General features: G+C 40.4%; 1 protein-coding gene across 1 annotated transcript; it reads right to left on the bottom strand.

The window, feature by feature from the left end:
• Positions 1-16446: 16446 nt before the first annotated feature.
• Positions 16447-17475, bottom strand: LOC143023988 (uncharacterized). The gene has a single exon (XM_076182672.1). The coding sequence runs from the start codon at positions 17473-17475 to the stop codon at positions 16447-16449; it is 1029 nt and encodes a 342-aa protein (XP_076038787.1).
• Between the last annotated feature and the right edge of the window lie 2407 nt (positions 17476-19882).

The following is a 19882-nucleotide window of genomic DNA, read 5'->3' as shown; positions in this document are numbered from 1 at the left end:
GAATCTCCCTATTTTCATTCAAAATTTCTTAAAAGAACGAACTTTTTCCGTTAAAAATGAAAATTTCTATTCAACAGTACGCACACAAGAAAATGGCGTACCACAGGGAAGTGTGTTAAGTCCCACATTATTTATGTTACTCATAAACGATATTCTACCCGCTCCACCTCGGGACCTTAAATACTCAATATACGCTGACGACGTCGGAATCTGGCATTCCTCATCGAGCGCCAAGTTTTCCGGCTCTCGCGTTCAAACTTGCCTTGGACTCGCTCCAGGACTGGTCTGACAAATAAGGATTTAAGTTTTCGGGATTAAAGTCAACAGTAATTGTATTTTCACGCAGAGTCCAGGCAGAAATAAATCTGCAATTACATGGTAATCCCACTCCAGTACAAAATTCAACCTTTTTCCTTGGTCTGAAACTGGACTCCAGGCTAAACTGGAAGGCCCATGTAAAATATCTAGTTGATGCGTGCAACAAGAGAATTAATTTGCTACGTAAACTAACGGGCACAAATTGGGGAGCAGATAGGAAATCCCTGCTAATGATTTATAAGTCCCTAATTAGATCTAAATTAGACTTTGGGTGTCAGATTTATGGTTCGGCAACACCAACCACGTTACAACCCCTGAACATCATCCAAAACAAATGCCTACGAATAGCACTTGGAGCATTAAGCTGCACAAGAATCGAGAGGCTGGAAGTTGAAGCAAATGTACCCCCCCCCTCCACTACAGGCGCGAACTCCTTGCACTCCGATACGTCGCCAAAGTGCTCCGTAACCCTCGACATCCCTGCAAGGAAACGATGAACCAGCACGAGCACTTCACCAACTCCAGCCTAAATCCCCTTTCCATCAGGATCCGATCCTTGTGCGAGCAGTATTCAGTGCCACTGTGGTCAATAGGACAGATGGAAACCACATACTTACTACCGTGGAAAAAGATCGCCCTGAAGGTCAACATCAACCAAGACCTCAAGAAAAAATCGTCTTCCACAGAAGAACTTAGACAGAAGACCCTGGAGACCATCAACAAGTACAATGACCATAGGGCACTGTACACTGATGGCTCCAAGTGCGGCCCCAAAACTGGGACAGGGTTATACAGCACCAAAACCCGGATGATCAGATTGCCGGACCATACGAGCATATATATCGCCGAACTCTTCGGTATATACCAAGCCATAGAAAATGCTTAATCTGACACACATAGTAACTTCGTCATATTCACAGACTCGTTAAACGCACTGCAATCAATTGAGACAGGAAACCATATGGAGAACTTTCTCCTGGGCAAAATCATTAGCACATTGTCGATAACTAACAAGTCCATTACTCTCTCTTGGGTTCCCAGTCACATTGGGTGTCTTCGGGAATGAGAAAGCGGACACCTTAGCCAAATCTGCCTTAGAAAAAGACTCTATTACAGACATACCCCTTGACATAGAAACCTTCAGTTCTATATTAAGGAAACAATAACACGCCCACTGGCAACTCCAGTGGGACAACTTTCACATCTCGCACAAACAAAAGGAACACATAACGGACTGGTCGACATCATACAGAAACAACAGACGGGAGGAAATCGCCATAGGAAGACTGAGGATGAACTCGACCCACCTCACCCACCTAAACCCATACATAAACGGCGTATTTCCTCCCGCAACACTATACTATCCATAAGACACATACTCGTACACTGCTCAAGATACAACACACAGGGCCAAGCGCTTATACAACACTGTAAACTTAAAAAAAAAATCAGCTAAGCACTTCAAATCTTTTGACCGATGACCGTTTACTTATTGACAAAGTAGTATTTTATTTGCGCACTACAGGACTATTGTGGAAATTATAATGGTAGATTAAAAAGGATCGCAGGTTCACACCAGGCTTAATGACCTCATTATAGGTCGATAGCCTTAAAGATAAAAAAAAAAAAAAAAAAAAAACAGCCCATACACGGACTCTGACCCTTACCTACAAACCACCTTGTGGACTTCACTCCCCAGGTCTCCCCCCTTCGTCGCTGTAATATCGGTACACTGCAGTTTTGATCGCAAGTAGTATTAACCAGTCTTGGACTTGTATATCATTTCTTTTGTATGTGTTTATTTATGTCTTGAACTTTTGTTATTTTTCTTGTATGTTCGTAAATGTTAAACAGTAAAGCTTTATTTTCTTTTTGTAAATATAATTTATTTAAATTTGGTGCAGACTTCTATCTTACTTCTAATATAATCCTTACTTACAACCAGACTCAAATAGAGCTTTTCCTCGGAACGTAATTTATCTATCTATATTATCTATACGTTCCACTTTATTGATATGAGCTTGCTCCCTATCTGGAATTCAACTTACCCCTAGACTCAAATTAAGTTCCATTCTTTACATTAACTCAGGCCAAACCTAGCAAGCGCCCATGACATTTGGGGGCCTGGCAAGGTATGTTAATCTATATTTACGTGAAATAGATTAGCGACTCGTAGGTCAGTCTGCTCGTGACCTCAGTTGACTCGTAGGTCAGTCTGCTCGTGACCTCAGCTCTCAGTCTGCTCGTGACCTCAGCTCTCAGTCTGCTCGTGACCTCAGCTCTTAGTCTGCTCGTGACCTCAGCTCAGTCACAGTCTGCTCGTGACCTCAGCTCAGTCTCAGTCTGCTCGTGACCTCAGCTCAGTCTGCTCGTGACCTCAGCTAGAGACCTCGTTTTTTCTGCACAGACACCAGCTAGCGAATACCTGTGAAATCTATATATCCGAATAGTGTTAAGTGATTGTGTTGTGTATTTGTAATTGTATACGTATAGCGCTATACAGTTACAGATATAATATAAAGTGTAGTGTTCTATTTAAATTCAAAACGGTTTTCTGTTACTGTACTCCAAAGGTAGGAGAAATAGTATAAGGTAAGCAGATTAAGCTTCGCGTATTTAGTTTATTAGAGACCGCTTTGATTTTTGTTGTTGTCACTGATTTGTATTTTCTCTTTGCCGTTTTTATTGCTAAGGGAGGAGCGAAATGGCTTGTGATGGTTGCGTGAACCTAGAGGTCCGTCTCAGGATGTGTGAGGAGGAAATTCGTCTTCTCAGGAGTGCGCTCCGTGAGAAGAGTGAACCCTCCCCACAACCCAAAGAGCGTTCCACTTCTTCCCCTACTGTCACTGCCGTGAGCGAGTGGCGCTCCGTGGGGTCCCGTTTGTCGAGCCCGCGTTCGGTAGACGTGTGCCCTGTGGAGCAACCGCTGGCTCTAGCCCATCGTTTTGCTCTACTGGAGGATGAAGTGGCTGAAAACCAGGAGTTCTTGTTGGTGGGGGACTCCATGGTGCGAGGCTATGACGACATCCTGCAGCGGAAGACTAAGCGACGTTGCAAGCTTGTATGTCAACCGGGTCGTGGGATCGCCGATTGTACCCAGTCCATCAGGGAGCAAGGACGGAAGAACACGGTTACGATTGTTCATACGGGAAGTAACGATGTAGGTAGGGTGAGATCAGAGGAGCTTGTTCGGAATTACAAGGTCCTCCTTCAGGAGATGAAGGAACGTGGGAGCCGTCACGTAGTCTGTAGGAACCTCCCGACGATCTATGCAGGCTCGTGTTGGAACAGTAGAACCATAGGGATCAATGATAGGATATCGCAGTTGTGCACACAATTGGGATACCACTTTCTTGATCCTTGGTATCTCTTTTCTAGGCGCCATGACCTTTACGCTTCTGATGGGATCCACCTTACCCGCAGAGGCATAGATGTTCTTACAAACCTCATTGTGGGAGTTTGTATTGAATTAGCTCCTTTTTTAGGGTAGAAGCCCAAAGGGAAGGGGAAATAGAATGTACTTGGGAAAACAGTGTAGAGTATAGCATTAATGTAGAACAATGTGCCAGTATAGGACATAATATAATTTTAGGATATGATGTCGGTAGAGGACGAAATGTTACATTAGGATGTAATGTCATAGGACAAAATGTCGCGATGGTATGTAATGACAGTGGAGGACAAAAGATCACGATGGGAAGTAATGATAGTGGCGGACAAAATATCACGATAGGATGTAATGACAATGGAGGAGAAAATATCACGGTAGGATACAATGTCAGTGGAGGACAAAATATTATTTTAGGAAGGGATACCGGACAGAATGTCAATGAAGGCCACAATATTATGATGGGATGTAATGACAGTGGAAGACAAAAGATCACGTTGGGATATAATTTTAGTGGAGGAAAAATATCACGGTAGGATATAATGTCACTGGAGGACAAAATATAATTTTAGGAAGGGATGCCGGACATAATGTCAATGAACGACGGGAGGCCGGCGTGAATCACGGTGACGCAGGGGGACAAAATGTACAAAAGAGATTGGATGACCGTGATTGACCAGATGTCCGTGATGGGGAAAATGTTAATTTTGACGGGAGAAATGTTAATGAGGCATTGCATGTCAATGAAGGACCAAATAATAATATAGAGCTATGTATAAATGAAAAACAAATGATAATGTAAGACATGATATTGAAACTCAAAATGTGTCAAAAAGAAATAATCACGAGTTTCTTAAAACCATGTACTTTAATGCTCGTAGTATTAGGAACAAATTTCAAGAAATACAGGCGTATGTCAAAAGCGAAAATCTCGATATGATAGGAATAACTGAGACATGGTTAAATGGTACAGAGTTCGAAGCTGAATTTAACATTGCGGGATTTAAACGTTTTCATCAGGATAGAAACCACAAGAAAGGTGGGGGTGTTCTGTTGTACGTAAAAAACAATGTTCATGCTTGTGTTTTAGAGAAAGTGAAACAGGATGCATATGATAGTTTGTGGGTTGAGTTAACCCAAACAAATGGACAAAAATGAATATAGGTGCAATATATAGGCCAAAGACATTATCATTAGCAGACGACAAACTGTTATTTCAAGAACTGTCTAGTTTCTGCAACCGGGATTTATTGATAATGGGTGATTTCAATTTTACTGACATTTATTGGATGACCCTTGAACATGGCCATATAGGTAGTCGCTTGATTGATTTTCTTGGTGACAATTACTTAATTCAGCATGTAAAAGAGCCCACAAGATCTGGAAAGTTACTCGATCTATTGATCACTAGCCGCGAAAGCATGGTAACTGATGTAGAAGTCGGTGAAATCGTTGCAAATAGCGATCACAAATTAGTTAGATTCAAACTCCTAAATTTTTTTAGAATAGATATTTGTGTTTCTAAAATACCCGATTTTAGTAAAGCTCAGTTCATAGGACTACGTCAGGAGCTTCAGCTTACAGATTGGGAGGCAAAATTAAACGAAAGACCTGTAGATCAGATGTGGGAAATATTTCAAAATGCGCTCACTAAGATGATTCTAACTTACATTCCTTTTAAGGACAGACGTCCCCCAAATCAGGCTCGCCCAAAGTGGCTCGACAAAGAAACTGAAAAAAGCATTGCTAAAAAGAGACAGGCTTATAAGAAATATAAGTGCTCGGGTGCATCTAATGACTATGAAAGTTATGTATCAATACAGAGAGATTTAAAAAAGACAATAAGAAAAAGAAAACGACAATACGAAATGAACATCGCTGATAAACCCAAAGAGAATCCCAAAGAATTCTATAGTTATATTAGAGATAAAATGGTTGTTAGGAATCACATTGGTCCACTATTGTCTGCTGACGGTCAACTTGAATATTCAAATGAAGGAATGTGTAATATCTTAAACAATTATTTTAGCTTGGTATTCGTAAACGAAACACCTCAAAGTGAAATCCAAACTGAAACCTGTGAAAAGTCTAGGGTATACTTACTCACTACGGTAAATATAACAAAAGAAAAAATTAAAAGGTGTATAGATAAACTCAAAGTTAATAAAACACCAGGGCCTGACGGTTAGCATCCAAGAATCTTAAAAGAAATGAAAAATGAGATTGTTGTTCCATTAGAAATTATTTTCAAGAAATCCATCATATCCGGAGATGTCCCAAGAGAATGGAAGCTAGCTAACGTTACTCCCATATTCAAAAAAGGTGACAAAAAGAAGCCAAATAACTATAGGCCTATAAGTTTGACTTCAATCGCAGGAAAAATAATGGAAACTATCATCAGAGATGTTATCAAACATCATTTAGAAAGTAACCGTTTGATAGATGATAGCCAGCATGGTTTCAGACGGAAACGTTCTTGCGTGACTAACTTACTCGAATTCTACAACACAGTTATCTCGAATTATGACAAAAGAAACAATATAGATTTAATATATCTAGACTTTGCAAAAGCTTTTGATACCGTCCCACACGAAAGACTACTTACTAAATTAGCTTTACACGGAATAAGTGGTAGCCTATTAGGTTGGACTAGTAATTGGTTGAATGGTCGAAGACAGAGAGTTGTTTTAAATGGAAAAACTTCTAGATGGAAAAATGTTACAAGTGGAGTTCCTCAGGGTTCCGTTCTTGGGCCACTTCTATTTATAGTATATATAAATGATATAGACCATGAACTAAAATCTACCGTTTCCAAATTTGCTGATGATACAAAACTGTGCCGAATGGCAAATGATCACTCAAACCAATTAGATATTCAAGAAGATTTAGATAAATTACAGCAATAATCTGAAAAGTGGTTAATGAAATTTAACACAAGTAAATGCAAGGTAATGCACATAGGTAAAAATAACAGTAAGTACGATTACAAGTTATTTGGAAATCGTTAACAAAAGTGGATAGTGAAAAAGATCTCGGCGTAATTATCAGTAACGACCTCAAATCATCCAAGCAGTGTATTTCAGCCTCTGAGAAAGCAAATAAGACTCTGGGATTGATTGCGCGATCTTTTGATTTCAAAAGTCCATCACTCATTAACAAGCTATATAAATCGTTAGTTCGTCCACATTTGGGATATGACTGTTTCCGTATGATCGCGGAATCTCATTAAAGACATTGACAGACTGGAAAAAGTACAACGGCGAGCCACAAAACGGATTCCAAACATCAAAAATAAATCATACGAAAATCGACTAAACATATGAATCTGTTTTCCCTAAAAAAGCGTAGAATAGAGGTGACTTGGTACAGGTCTTTTAGATTTTAAATGGAATTGACAACATCAAAAGTGACCAAATTTTCACATTGAATGAGAATCAGACAAGAAACAATGGTCTCCAACTGTCCGGAAATAGATTCAATTTGGAAGTAGGTAGAAACAACTTTGCCAACCGTGTAGTTAATGATTGGAATAAACTTTCTGCACAGATAGTGCAATGTAGTTCAGTTCGAAGCTTTAAGAATCATGTACATAAACACCTAAGCAAAATGCTGTAATTATAATAATTTATTCTATATTATTTGTTTTTGTTTTGTTATCATTTGTCTGTCTGATTTTCATTTATTATTATTTATATGTCAATTTATTATTATTTACTATTTACCTGTTTGTTTATTATCTAACTATACCTATGCATTTATTTATGTACTTTATTTGTTATTTACATTATTATAGTTTTTATTTTTATTTGTTATTATTATTTTTTTTTTCGCATCCGACCTAGATATGGACGAAAAGTTCTCCTGTCGGCATGCTCCACCTTTGTAATCCTTTGTAATATCGAAGTCTGCCAACCACATGTCAATTATCAGTAACACCTGCGATTGTCACTTTGTTCATTGCTCCCATACACTCACTGTCACTGAACTATTTATGCTTTATTTATATTTCCAATATTACGTTCGGTTAGATGATAGGATACAAAACATTAAGGTGTCGATTATTCGAAATGTGACCCCGACATTCATATGTCCGACATTTTCAATAGGTTCCAAAGGAGAACCTCTGTTTAATAACTTCGCAGTAACTCGCTCAAGCAATTTACCGGTATTCAACTACCACCTCCCTCTCGAGTTAACTTGCGACCTTCCTAAACTACCCACTTGCTGTAGCTCTAACGTCGAATCATTGTTACGACCCCGTTATAGTGACCTTTCCTCAGTATCTGTGCTTAGGAGATTCATACTATCCCCCCACAGCTTCAAAAGTTCACTATACCTGTACAGTAAGCCATGTATTATAAGATTCAGACCATTAATTAGCCATATTCTGATTCAGCGACAGTCTCTGTGTGAGCTCTCCTCTTTCCTACAGGGAAACCTCTAAGTAAACTATACGTAAGTTTCGGACGTATAGTCTGAGTGCTGATACCTTAGTATACATACCGTCTATAGAATAAATGTTCATAGACCGGGTTCTTACAGAGACCCACCATAAATTTTGCTCCACCCGAACAGGGAATTAGTCCATTTCCATGTGTGAAGTCCAAGAATTGGTTAATACTAATTTCCTGGAGTGGAATTCTACGAGTATAGACACTCACAATGTCTTTCAATGTAGAAAATTTTGTCAAAAATCCCTCAGTGGATCAGTTAGAGTATAAGCTCAAGAAGGATGACTAGAAACTGTTGGCTCAAACCTACCAAATTAATGCTCCTGCTAATTTACGAAAACTTGAACTCAAACGAGTGGTCATCGAATACCTCGTAGATTCGTTGGTACTGGATGCAGACGCATTCGAATTAATTCGCCAGGAGAGTACTCGTGACGTAATTGAAAGAGACCCGGATGTAAGCAATAGTGATCCCCCCTTGCAGCCCGAAGCCCGCGCTCCCCCAACTCTCCCTTCAATAAATCAGTTGTATCTTTACAATTAGAGAAAATTAAACTAGTGAGAGAAAGAATGAGACAAGGGCGAGAGGAACAAGAGAAAGATCGGGAGCTTGAATTAATGAGATTAAGAGAACGAGAGAGAGAACGAGAAGAAAGAGAGAAAGACCGTGAGCTTGAGCTGAGAAAGGAAGAACGTGACAGAGAAAGACAATGTGAGTGTGAAAGGGAACTTGAAGTGGAATACCAACGTAAGTTAACATTGGCTGAAATAGATAGGAAAAATAAATCTGCCCACCTATTAAATAACCAAGTTGCCTCTATTCCCAATTTTAATGAGTCAGACCCAGAATACTTCTTTAGGCAATTTGAACGTCTAGCTAAGCACTTAAACTGGCCCGCAGAAGAATGGGTGTGGATTATACAAAGCAAATTGGTAGGGACAGCCGCCAAAGTCTTCAACAGTCTTGAGGAGTACTCATCCTATGAATTAGTCAAATCTAGTATCCTCAGTGTCTATCAGGTTCCTACCCTCAAAAGTTCCGAAATTTGACCAAATCAACTAACTCGACATTTGTCGAATTTGCCTCTTAAAAACTCAGAATCTTTAAGCAATTGGTCTCTGCCATCAACTCGTTAACTTGATGGTCCTCGAGGAATTTAAGCACATAATTCCATTCCAAATCATGCTACATTTAAATGGGAAAGATGTACTCGATTTAACTGAAGCAGCATTTCTGGCCGATCAATACGCGGTACTTAACAGGTTCAACGTACAGCGAGAAGATAATTTTGTAAAGCCATCAGTAGGTTCCCTTGCCACTCCCGATGATAAGCAGGCAGGAACGACCTCTATCCCTACCCCCCTCTACTCCTCCTGTAGCTACTGTAAGAAACCTGGCCATCACATCACTCGATGCCAAGAGCCAGGTTGCAGATTGTCAAAGTGCCCAAGTGGATCGAAAGCTCCTACCCAGTATATTGGACCAAAATCTTACGGTCCTCATAAATCAGTGACCCATGTAGTAAAAGATATCTTTCCCCCCTATGAAGATGCCTTTGAAGACTTCAAGTCCCATGGGGAAATTTTTACTGATGAAAAAAAGCCCCCTTTTCCCTATTTCAGTTTTACGAGACATTGGAGCAACTCAGTCCATAGTGAGCAAGCAGGCTTCGCCTGAGATGAGTAAGAGAATGACAGGAAGGAAAGTAACTGTGATTGATCATCTACCCAGTTGATTGAACTAGCACGATTCTTTTTGAAATGTTAGTTGTTTCAGAAAGAAGTGGAAGTTGGTGTCTGAAAAGACTCTATGCCTGTCCCCGGGGTTGATATCATCCTAGGAAATGATCTAGCTGGTTCTATGGTTGTTCCTCCTCCAGATAATACTAAGTTCCTTAGTAACATGATCCCTACTGTTGTGGAAGATCACCTTCACCTTAACAATATTCCTCTGTGCGCAGTCACCAGATCTCAAACTCCTCTCTGATAGTAATGTATCCTATAAGTTTGATCTCCCCCAACAAAATAATTTCCTGAGAGAGCTTAATCAAAGCTCAACACGATGATCCTACCTTAAAGAATTTCCATAGACTAGCGGTCGATTCCAGGGAATCGGTCGACCATTTCCCAGGTTACTATTACCAGGATGGTATTTTGATGAGATGTAGCAAACCTTCCAACTGCTCTGACCGTGATTCTTGGGCAGAGGTCCACCAGATAGTTATCCTTTTATCCATCAGAAATCAAGTGATTGAAATAGCCCATGATGGGGCTGGAGGGCATATGGGAGTCAGTAAGACTTATAAGAAAATTCAAAATAATTTCTTCTGGCCTAGTTTAAAAAAGTCAATCTCAGAGTATGTGAGGTCTTGCCACATTTGCCAAATGGTGGGCAAGCCGAACCAGAAAATTCCCCAGGCTCCCTTAAACCCTATTCCAGTTCCAGATGAGCCTTTTGATAAAATTATCATAGACTGTGTTGGACCCCTGCCTAAGACCAAAAAGGTAAATCAATTCATTCTTACTGCCATGTGCCCGGTAACGAGGTGTCCTGAAGCTTTTCCTCTTAAGAAAGTACATGCCAAAGTTACAGCTGACATCTTATAGAATTTTTTTTACTCAAGTAGGATTGCCAAAAGAAATTCAATCCGATCGAGGAACCAACCTCACGAGCGACCTCTTTGCCAGTATCTTAAAGGAGCTAGGTATTTCCCAAATCCTGTCCTCTGTTTATCATCCGGAATTACAAGGGGCATTAAAACGTTTTTATCAACCTCTCAATTGGTATAAGGGGTTACCACTAATGCTGTTCGCCGTCAGAGAGACGGTTCAACAGTCATTGGGATATTCTTCCTTTCAACTGCTCTATGGGCGCCAGATAAGAGGGCCCCTCAAGGTTCTGAAAAAACAGTGATACCAGGAAACTCCTCAATATCCTAACCAGACAGTAAATAAATTCTTGGATAAATCAAAAAGTCAACTGCACAAAGTAAGGAGCATTGCCTTGGAAAATCTAAAAACCTCTCAACAAAAAATGCTGGTTCATTTTGACAAAAAAGTTAAAGTTCTCAGTCTGCTCGTGACCTCAGCTCAGTCTGCTCTCGACCTCAGCTAGAGACCTCGTTTTTCTGCACAGACACCAGCTAGCGAATACCTGTGAAATCTATATCTCCAAATAGTGTTAAGTGATTGTGTTGTGTTTTACATCTCCGAATAGTGTTAAGTGATTGTGTTGTGTTTTTGTAATTATATACGCATAGCGCTATACAGTTACAGATATAAGATAAAGTGTAGTGTTCTATTTAAATTCAAAACAGTTTTATGTTACTGTGCTCCAAAGGTAGGAGAAATAGTATAAGGTAAGCAGAGTAAGCTTCGTGTATTTAGTTTATTAGAGACCGCTTTGTTTTTTTGTTGTTAATTTGTATTTTCTCTTTGCCATTATTATTGCTAAGGGAGGAGCGAAATGACTTGTGAAGGTTGCGTGAACCTAGAGGTCCGTCTCAGGATGTGTGAGGAGGAAATTCGTCTTCTCAGGAGTGCGCTCCGTGAGAAGAGTGAACCCTCCCCACAACCCAAAGAGCGTTCTACTTCTTCCCCTACTGTCACTGCCGTGAGCGAGTGGCGCTACGTGGGGTCCCGTTTGTCGAGCCCACGTTCGGTAGACATATGCCCTGTGGAGCAACCGCTGGCTCTAGCCCATCGTTTTGCTCTACTGGAGGATGAAGTGGCTGAAAACCAGGAGTTCTTGTTGGTGGGGGGCTCCATGGTGCGAGGCTATGACGACATCCTGCAGCGGAAGACTAAGCGACGTTGCAAGCTTGTATGTCAACCGGGTCGTGGGATCGCCGATTGTGCCCAGTCCATCAAGGAGCAAGGACGGAAGAACACGGTTACGATTGTTCATACGGGAAGTAACGATGTAGGTAGGGTGAGATCAGAGGAGCTTGTTCGGAATTACAAGGTCCTCCTTCAGGAGATGAAGGAACGTGGGAGCCGTCACGTAGTCTGTGGGAACCTCCCGAGTATCTACGCAGGCTCGTGTTGGAGCAGTAGAACCATAGGGATCAATGATAGGATATCGCAGTTGTGCACACAACTGGGATACCACTTTCTTGATCCTTGGTATCTCTTTTCTAGGCGCCATGAACTTTACGCTTCTGATGGGATCCACCTAACCCGCAGAGGCATAGATGTTCTTACAAACCTCATTGTGGGAGTTTGTAATGAACTAGCTCCTTTTTTAGGGTAGAAGCCCAAAGGGAAGGGGAAATAGAATGTACTTGGGAAAACAGTGTAGAGTATAGCATTAATGTAGAACAATGTGCCAGTATAGGACAAAATATAATTTTAGGATATAATGTCGGTAGAGGACGAAATGTTACATTAGGATGTAATGTCATAGGACAAAATGTCGCGATGGTATGTAATGACAGTGGAGGACAAAAGATCACGATGGGAAGTAATGATAGTGGAGGAAAAAATATCACGATAGGATGTAATGATAATGGAGGAGAAAATATCACGGTAGGATACAATGTCAGTGGAGGACAAAATACAATTTTAGGAAGGGATACCGGACAGAATGTCAATGAAGGCCAAAATATCATGATGGGATGTAATGACAGTGGAAGACAAAAGATCGCGTTGGGATGTAATTTTAGTGGAGGAAAAATATCACGGTAGGATATAATGTCACTGGAGGACAAAAGATAATTTTAGGAAAGGTTGCCAGACATAATGTCAATGAATGACGGGAGGCCGGCGTGAATCACGGTGACGTAGGGGGATAAAATGTACAAAAGAGATCAGATGACCGTGATCGACCAGATGTCCGTGATGGGGGAAATGTTAATTTTGATGGGAGAAATGTTAATGAGGCATTGAATGTCAATGAAGGACCAAATAATAATATAGAGCTATGTATAAATGAAAAACAAATGATAATGTAAGACATGATATTGAAACTCAAAATGTGTCAAAAAGAAATAATCACGAGTTTCTTAAAACCATGTACTTTAATGCTCGTAGTATTAGGAACAAATTTCAAGAAATACAGGCGTTTGTCAAAAGCGAAAATCTCGATATGATAGAAATAACTGAGACATGGTTAAATGGTACAGAGTTCGAAGCTGAATTTAATATTGTGGGATTTAAACGCTTTCATCAGGATAGAAACCACAAGAAAGGTGGGGGTGTTCTGTTGTACGTAAAAAACAATGTTCATGCTTGTGTTTTAGAGAAAGTGAAACAGGATGCATATGATAGTTTGTGGGTTGAGTTAACCCAAACAAATGGACAAAAATGAATATAGGTGCAATATATAGGCCAAAGACATTATCATTAGCAGACGACAAACTGTTATTTCAAGAACTGTCTAGTTTCTGCAACCGGGATTTATTGATAATGGGTGATTTCAATTTTACTGACATTGATTGGATAACCCTTGAACATGGCCATATAGGAAGTCGCTTGATTGATTTTCTTGGTGACAATTACTTAATTCAGCATGTAAAAGAGCCCACAAGATCTGGAAAGTTACTCGATCTATTGATCACTAGCCGCGAAAGCATGGTAACTGATGTAGAAGTCGGTGAAATCGTTGCAAATAGCGATCACAACTTAGTTAGATTCAAACTCCTAAATTTTTTTAGAATAGATATTTGTGTTTCTAAAATACCCGATTTTAGTAAAGCTCAGTTCATAGGACTACGTCAGGAGCTTCAGCTTACAGATTGGGAGGCAAAATTAAACGAAAGACCTGTAGATCAGATGTGGGAAATATTTCAAAATACGCTCACTAAGATGATTCATACTTACATTCCTTTTAAGGACAGACGTCCCCCAAATCAGGCTCGCCCAAAGTGGCTCGACAAAGAAACTGAAAAAAGCATTGCTAAAAAGAGACAGGCTTATAAGAAATATAAGTGCTCGGGTGCATCTAATGACTATGAATGTTATGTATCAATACAGAGAGATTTAAAAAAGACAATAAGAAAAAGAAAACGACAATACGAAATGAACATCGCTGATCAATCCAAAGAGAATCCCAAAGAATTCTATAGTTACATTAGAGATAAAAAGGTTGTTAGGAATCACATTGGTCCACTATTATCTGCTGACGGTCAACTTGAATATTCACATGAAGGAATGTGTAATATCTTAAACAATTATTTTAGCTCGGTATTTGTAAATGAAACACCTCAAAGTGAAATCCAAACTGAAACCTGTGAAAAGTCTGGGGTATACCTACTCACTACGGTAAATATAACAAAAGAAAAAATTAAAAGGTGTATAGATAAACTCAAAGTTAATAAAACACCAGGGCCTGACGGTTAGCATCCAAGAATCTTAAAAGAAATGAAAAATGAGATTGTTGTTCCATTAGAAATTATTTTCAAGAAATCCATCATATCCGGAGATGTCCCAAGAGAATGGAAGCTAGCTAACGTTACTCCCATATTAAAAAAAAAAAGGTAACAAAAAGAAGCCAAATAACTATAGGCCTATAAGTTTGACTTCAATCGTAGGAAAAATAATGGAAACTATCATCAGAGATGCTATCGAACATCATTTAGAAAGTAACCGTTTGATAAATGATAGTCAGCATGGTCGAAAACAGAGAGTTGTTTTAAATGAGAAAACTTCTAGATGGAAAAATGTTACAAATGGAGTTCCTCAGGGTTCCGTTCTTGGGCCACTTCTATTAATACTATATATAAATGATATAGACCATGGACTAAAATCTACTGTTTACAAATTTGCTGATGATACAAAACTGCGCGGAATGGCAAATGATCACTTAAACCAATTACATATTCAAGAAGATTTAGATATATTACAGCAATGATCTGAAAAGTGGCTAATGAAATTTAACACAAGTAAATGCAAGGTAATGCACATAGGTAAAAATAACAGTAAGTGCGATTACAAGTTATTTGGAAATTCGTTAGCAAAAGTGGATAGTGAAAAAGATCTCGGCGTAATTATCAGTAACGACCTCAAATCATCCAAGCAGTGTATTTCAGCCTCTGAGAAAGCAAATAAGGTTCTAGGACTGATTGCGTGATCTTTTGATTTCAAAAGTCCATCACTCATTAACAAGCTATATAAATCGTTAGTTCGTCCACATTTGGAATATGCTGTTTCCGTATGGTCACCGAATCTCATTTTTAAGACATTGACAGACTGGAAAAAGTACAACGGCGAGCCACAAAACTGATTCCAAATATCAAAAATAAATTATGCGAAAATCGACTAAAACATATGAATCTGTTTTCCCTAAAAAAGCGTAAACTCAGAGGTGACTTGATACAGGTCTTTAAGATTTTAAAGGGAATTGACAACATCAAAAGTGACAAAATTTTCACATTGAATGAGAATCAGACAAGAAACAATGGTCTTAAACTGTCCAGAAATAGATTCAGTTTGGAAGTAGAAACAACTTTGACAACCGTGTAGTTAATGAATGGAATAAACTTCCTGCACAGGTAATGCAATTTAGCTTAGTTCGAAGCTTTAAAAATCATTTAGATAAACACCTAAGCAAGATGCTGTAATGATTATAATTTATTTTATATTATTTGATTTTGTTATATTATCATTTGTCTGTTTGATTTTCATTTATTATTAGTTATATGTCAATTTATTATTATTTACTATTTACCTGTTTGTTTATTATTTAACTATACCTATGCATTTATTTATGTATTTTATTTGTTATTTACATTATTATAATTTTTATTTGGTATTTTATTAATATTATGATTTTTTTCGCATCCGACCTAGATATGGACCAAAAGGTCTCCTGTCGGCATGCTCCGCCTTTGTAATCCTTTGTTAGGAAATTCAATCCAGGTGATGAGGTACTTCTATTCTTACCAGTCCCAGGTACCCCTCTTTCTCTCAAATTCCAGGGCCCTTATGTAGTATCTCATCGGCTGGATAAGCAAAATTACATAGTCCTCACTCCTGACCGTCGTAAAGATTCTAGACTCGTACATATCAATCTAATGAAAGAGTACTTCCGCAGAGAGCCTACTGATGCGATAGAGAGACCAGTATCATGCCTTGTAAAATCCCCCCTTACCGATGAACCTAACATACGAGAAGTCGATACGACTGCTCTCAAGTCCAACTCTGCCCTCCTTGCAGACCCTATTCAGTGCCTTGGGTGATCAAACCAAGTGTAGACACACATTTACTTAAAGAACAATACAGTTTTTACAACAAAAAATGAAACATTTCAAGAAAGATGAAGAATAAAGTATAAGGAAGCAAGATATGTAATCAATTTTCAATGTATCCCCCTTTAGCCCTCACTAAGCGCCTCAATCTGTTATGTACATCACTGCAGGCAGCACGTATGGTTTCTGGCGATATTTTGTCCCAACAAGAGCGCAGTTTGACCTTCAGAGTTTCGATATTTGCATGATTTGAACAACAAGCTTCCCTTTCCAAGATACTCCATATTGAAAAATCCATTGGGTTCAAATCAGGAGAGGAAGGAGGCCACAATTCCTTAGGCCAAAACCCTGCCATATTCTCCTTACACCATTTCTGAACAATATTGGCTGTGTGCGATGTGGCTCCATCCTGTTGTAGGGTTATTCCATCTTCTCCGAAAGTGGCATCAATCCAGGGAACCAATTTCTCCTTCAGCATCTTGAGATAAACGTGTTGGTTAACTTTTACGCCCTCATCAATGAAGATGAGGGGGGTTTTCTGGCCAGTTGAAGTCACTCCACCCCAAACCATCACAGAAGCTGGTTTCTGCCTCCTAAACATCAGCAATTCATTTAGTGGGATGTCTTCTTTATGCACTGCATAGATCCTATCATTTTGGTGATTGTGCACAGCCTGGACAGTGAATAACTTCTCATCTGTCCACAGGACTGGTGGTTGCGTGCCGTTTTCAAGCTTCTCCAAAAGAAGCTTCCCTCTGGCTAATCTTTTGGTCTTTGTCGCTTGTGAGAGTAACTGAACTTTAGTTTTCTTGTATGGCTTGAGACACAGATCCTTTTTCAGCACATTTTGCATTGTCCCATAACTTACTCCAGCCTCTGAAGCCAACATTCTTATGCTTCTTTTTGGATTTCGTCTGATTTTTTCTCTGGTGGTTTTGATGAGCTTTTGCGTTCTTACTGTACGACTGGGAGTGCTTCGTACCTTCGGAAGGGTCGAACCTGTCTCCTTCAAGCGTTTTAAAGCCTTATAAACACCAGCTCTGCTTACACGAGCTTTCAATATTCTACAGATTTCACTGGGGGACTTTCCTGCTTGAGACAATTCTTGAATAGTTGCATTTATCGTGCTCATGATAGACTAAAATCTATATTTCAATCTGCAAAGATAGACAATTGTTTAATAAACACATAAAGCTATACTCCTACACAAAAATATTTTAAATTTCATTTCGTGAACATATATTTTTTTACAATCAAAATTTGTCTACACTTCGTCTGATCACCCTGTAGATGAAACTTAACGGGACAGCATTATTCGGTTATTCGAGAAACACCCCTCTGTCTTCTCTCATTAACCAGGATTGTACACCACCATTACTCACGACAAAGAGTTGCATCCTAATACTCTTCCTATCCGCCAGACCCCTTATCGCCTCAACCCCCACAAGGCAGAGAAGATGCAGAAAGAAGTGGCCTACCTGTTGGAGAATGGACTAGCTGATTCTAGCTACTCCCCCCTGGGCATCACCGGTGCTCCCAGTCCCGAAGAAAGGTGATGACGAGTGGAGGCTCTGTGTCGACTACCGGAAGCTAAACGCGGTGACAGTCAAGGACTGCTACCCGTTACCCCGCATCGACGCCCTCGTGGATCAAGTGGGAAGAGCTCCTTTCATCTCTAAGGTGGACCTGATTAGAGGTTACCACCAAATCAAATTAACCCCCAGAGCCCAAACCTTATCCTCCTTTATCACCCCTTTCGGCCTCTTTAATTTCCTTGTCCTACCTTTCGGGCTTTGCAATGCCCCTGCCACCTTCCAACGTGCTATTAATCATACTATAGCCGGCCTCCCTGATACTTACGCTTACCTTGATGACCTTATCATCCTAGCAGATTCCTGGGGAGAACACCTCCGTAAGTTGGACGCCCTTCTTGAGCGACTCGCCACCACTGGGTTCGTCGTCAATCTTTCCAAGTCCATCTTTGGCAGCGCGACGATATCATACCTGGGGCATGAGATGGGAAACGGGCAGTACCGATCAAGGCAAGCGAACGTGGAGGCCATCCTGAACTTCCCAGTACCATCCAACCGGAAGTCTCTCCAACGGTTCTTGGGAATGGTGGGGTTCTATCGCCACTTCTGCCGCAACTTCTCCATCGCGGCTCCTCTGACCGCCTTTACCAGTCCCAAGGAGAAATTTGTCTGGTCTCCAGTCTGCCAACGCTCCTTCGAGACCCTTCGGCAGTTCCGGAGCAGCGAACCGGTGTTGAAAACCCCCGACTGCCCCCAACCCTTCGTCCTCCAAGTAGACGCATCGGGAGAAGGATAGGAGGGGTCTTTCTGCAGGCAGACGATGACACCAGGGCCTTGCATCCCGTGTGTTACTACTCAGCCAAACTGTTCCCCTACCAGCGATCTTATTCTACGGTGGAGAAGGAAGCCTTAGCCCTAGTATCTACTTTCAAACATTTCGAGTGTTATTTGACGTATCCTGGTCATGTAACACTCGTTTACTCCGACCACTACCCTCTTACCTTCATCGAGTCCTCCGGTGGGCCCTTGTCCTCCAAGCCTTCGATTTCCGCATGGTCCACATCAGAGGAGAAGGCAACATAATTGCTGACACACTGTCTAGGGGAGCGACCAGCCCTCTAGACGATTCACGGTGAATATGGACTCTCTAGTCTAGCTGCCCTCCGTTAGGCTGGACTTCCGGCGGGGGGTGTTATAGCCAACCGTGAATCGGACGACTTTCAAATCTTCCGCCTGCCTGCTACTAACAGCTTCAAATATGATTCATCACCATCAAAAGTAACCTCATCGTTGGTGTTCGAACCTTGGCCACGTCCCCCTCGACTATATAAAGAGGAACCGGCTTTCAGCCCACACACGGACTCTGACCCTTACCTACAACCCACCTTGTGGACTTGACCTCCCAGGTCTCGCCCCTTCGTCGCTGTAATATCGGTACACCGCAGTTTTGATCGCAAGCAGTATTACCCAGTCTTGAAGTTGTATATCATTTCTTTTGTATGTGTTTATTTATATCTTGAACTTTTGTTATTTTTCTTGTATGAGTTTATTTATGTTAAATGTCCCATTATACATTGAGTGTATGTTCGTAAATGTTAAACAGTAAAACTTTATTTTCTTTTTGTAGATATAATTTATTTAAGTTTCGTGCAGACTTCTATCTTACCTCTAATATAATCCTTACTCACAACCAGACTCAAATAGAGCTTTTCCTCGGAACGTACATTTATCTATCTATATCATATATACGTTCCACTTTATTGATATGGGCTTGGTCCCTATCTGGAATTCGACTTACCCCTAGACTCAAATTAAGTTCCATTCTTTACATTAACTCAGGCCAAACCAAGGAAGCGCCCATGACATCACACACACACGTATACGCACACACAACAATCACCTCCCAAACCCTTATTCCTAAAGCATGAGTAAATTAACAATGTTGTGGTGCCGCCTCCAGCATGCCGCCTTCAACGCAGGACAAAGAGACATGTCGTAACCAATCTA

This window comes from Oratosquilla oratoria, unplaced genomic scaffold (assembly GCF_046742065.1).
Source record: "Oratosquilla oratoria isolate Oo_2021 unplaced genomic scaffold, ASM4674206v1 SCAFFOLD77, whole genome shotgun sequence".
In the NCBI taxonomy this organism is placed as follows: Eukaryota; Metazoa; Arthropoda; class Malacostraca; order Stomatopoda; family Squillidae; genus Oratosquilla; species Oratosquilla oratoria.
The sequence above is the reverse complement of the archived record's forward strand: the minus strand, read 5'-3'. Positions and strand labels throughout refer to the sequence as shown.

Excerpts from the sequence above, each read along its gene's own strand:
- LOC143023988 (XM_076182672.1), bottom strand. The coding sequence starts at position 17,475 with ATGAGCACGATAAATGCAACTATTCAAGAATTGTCTCAAGCAGGAAAG.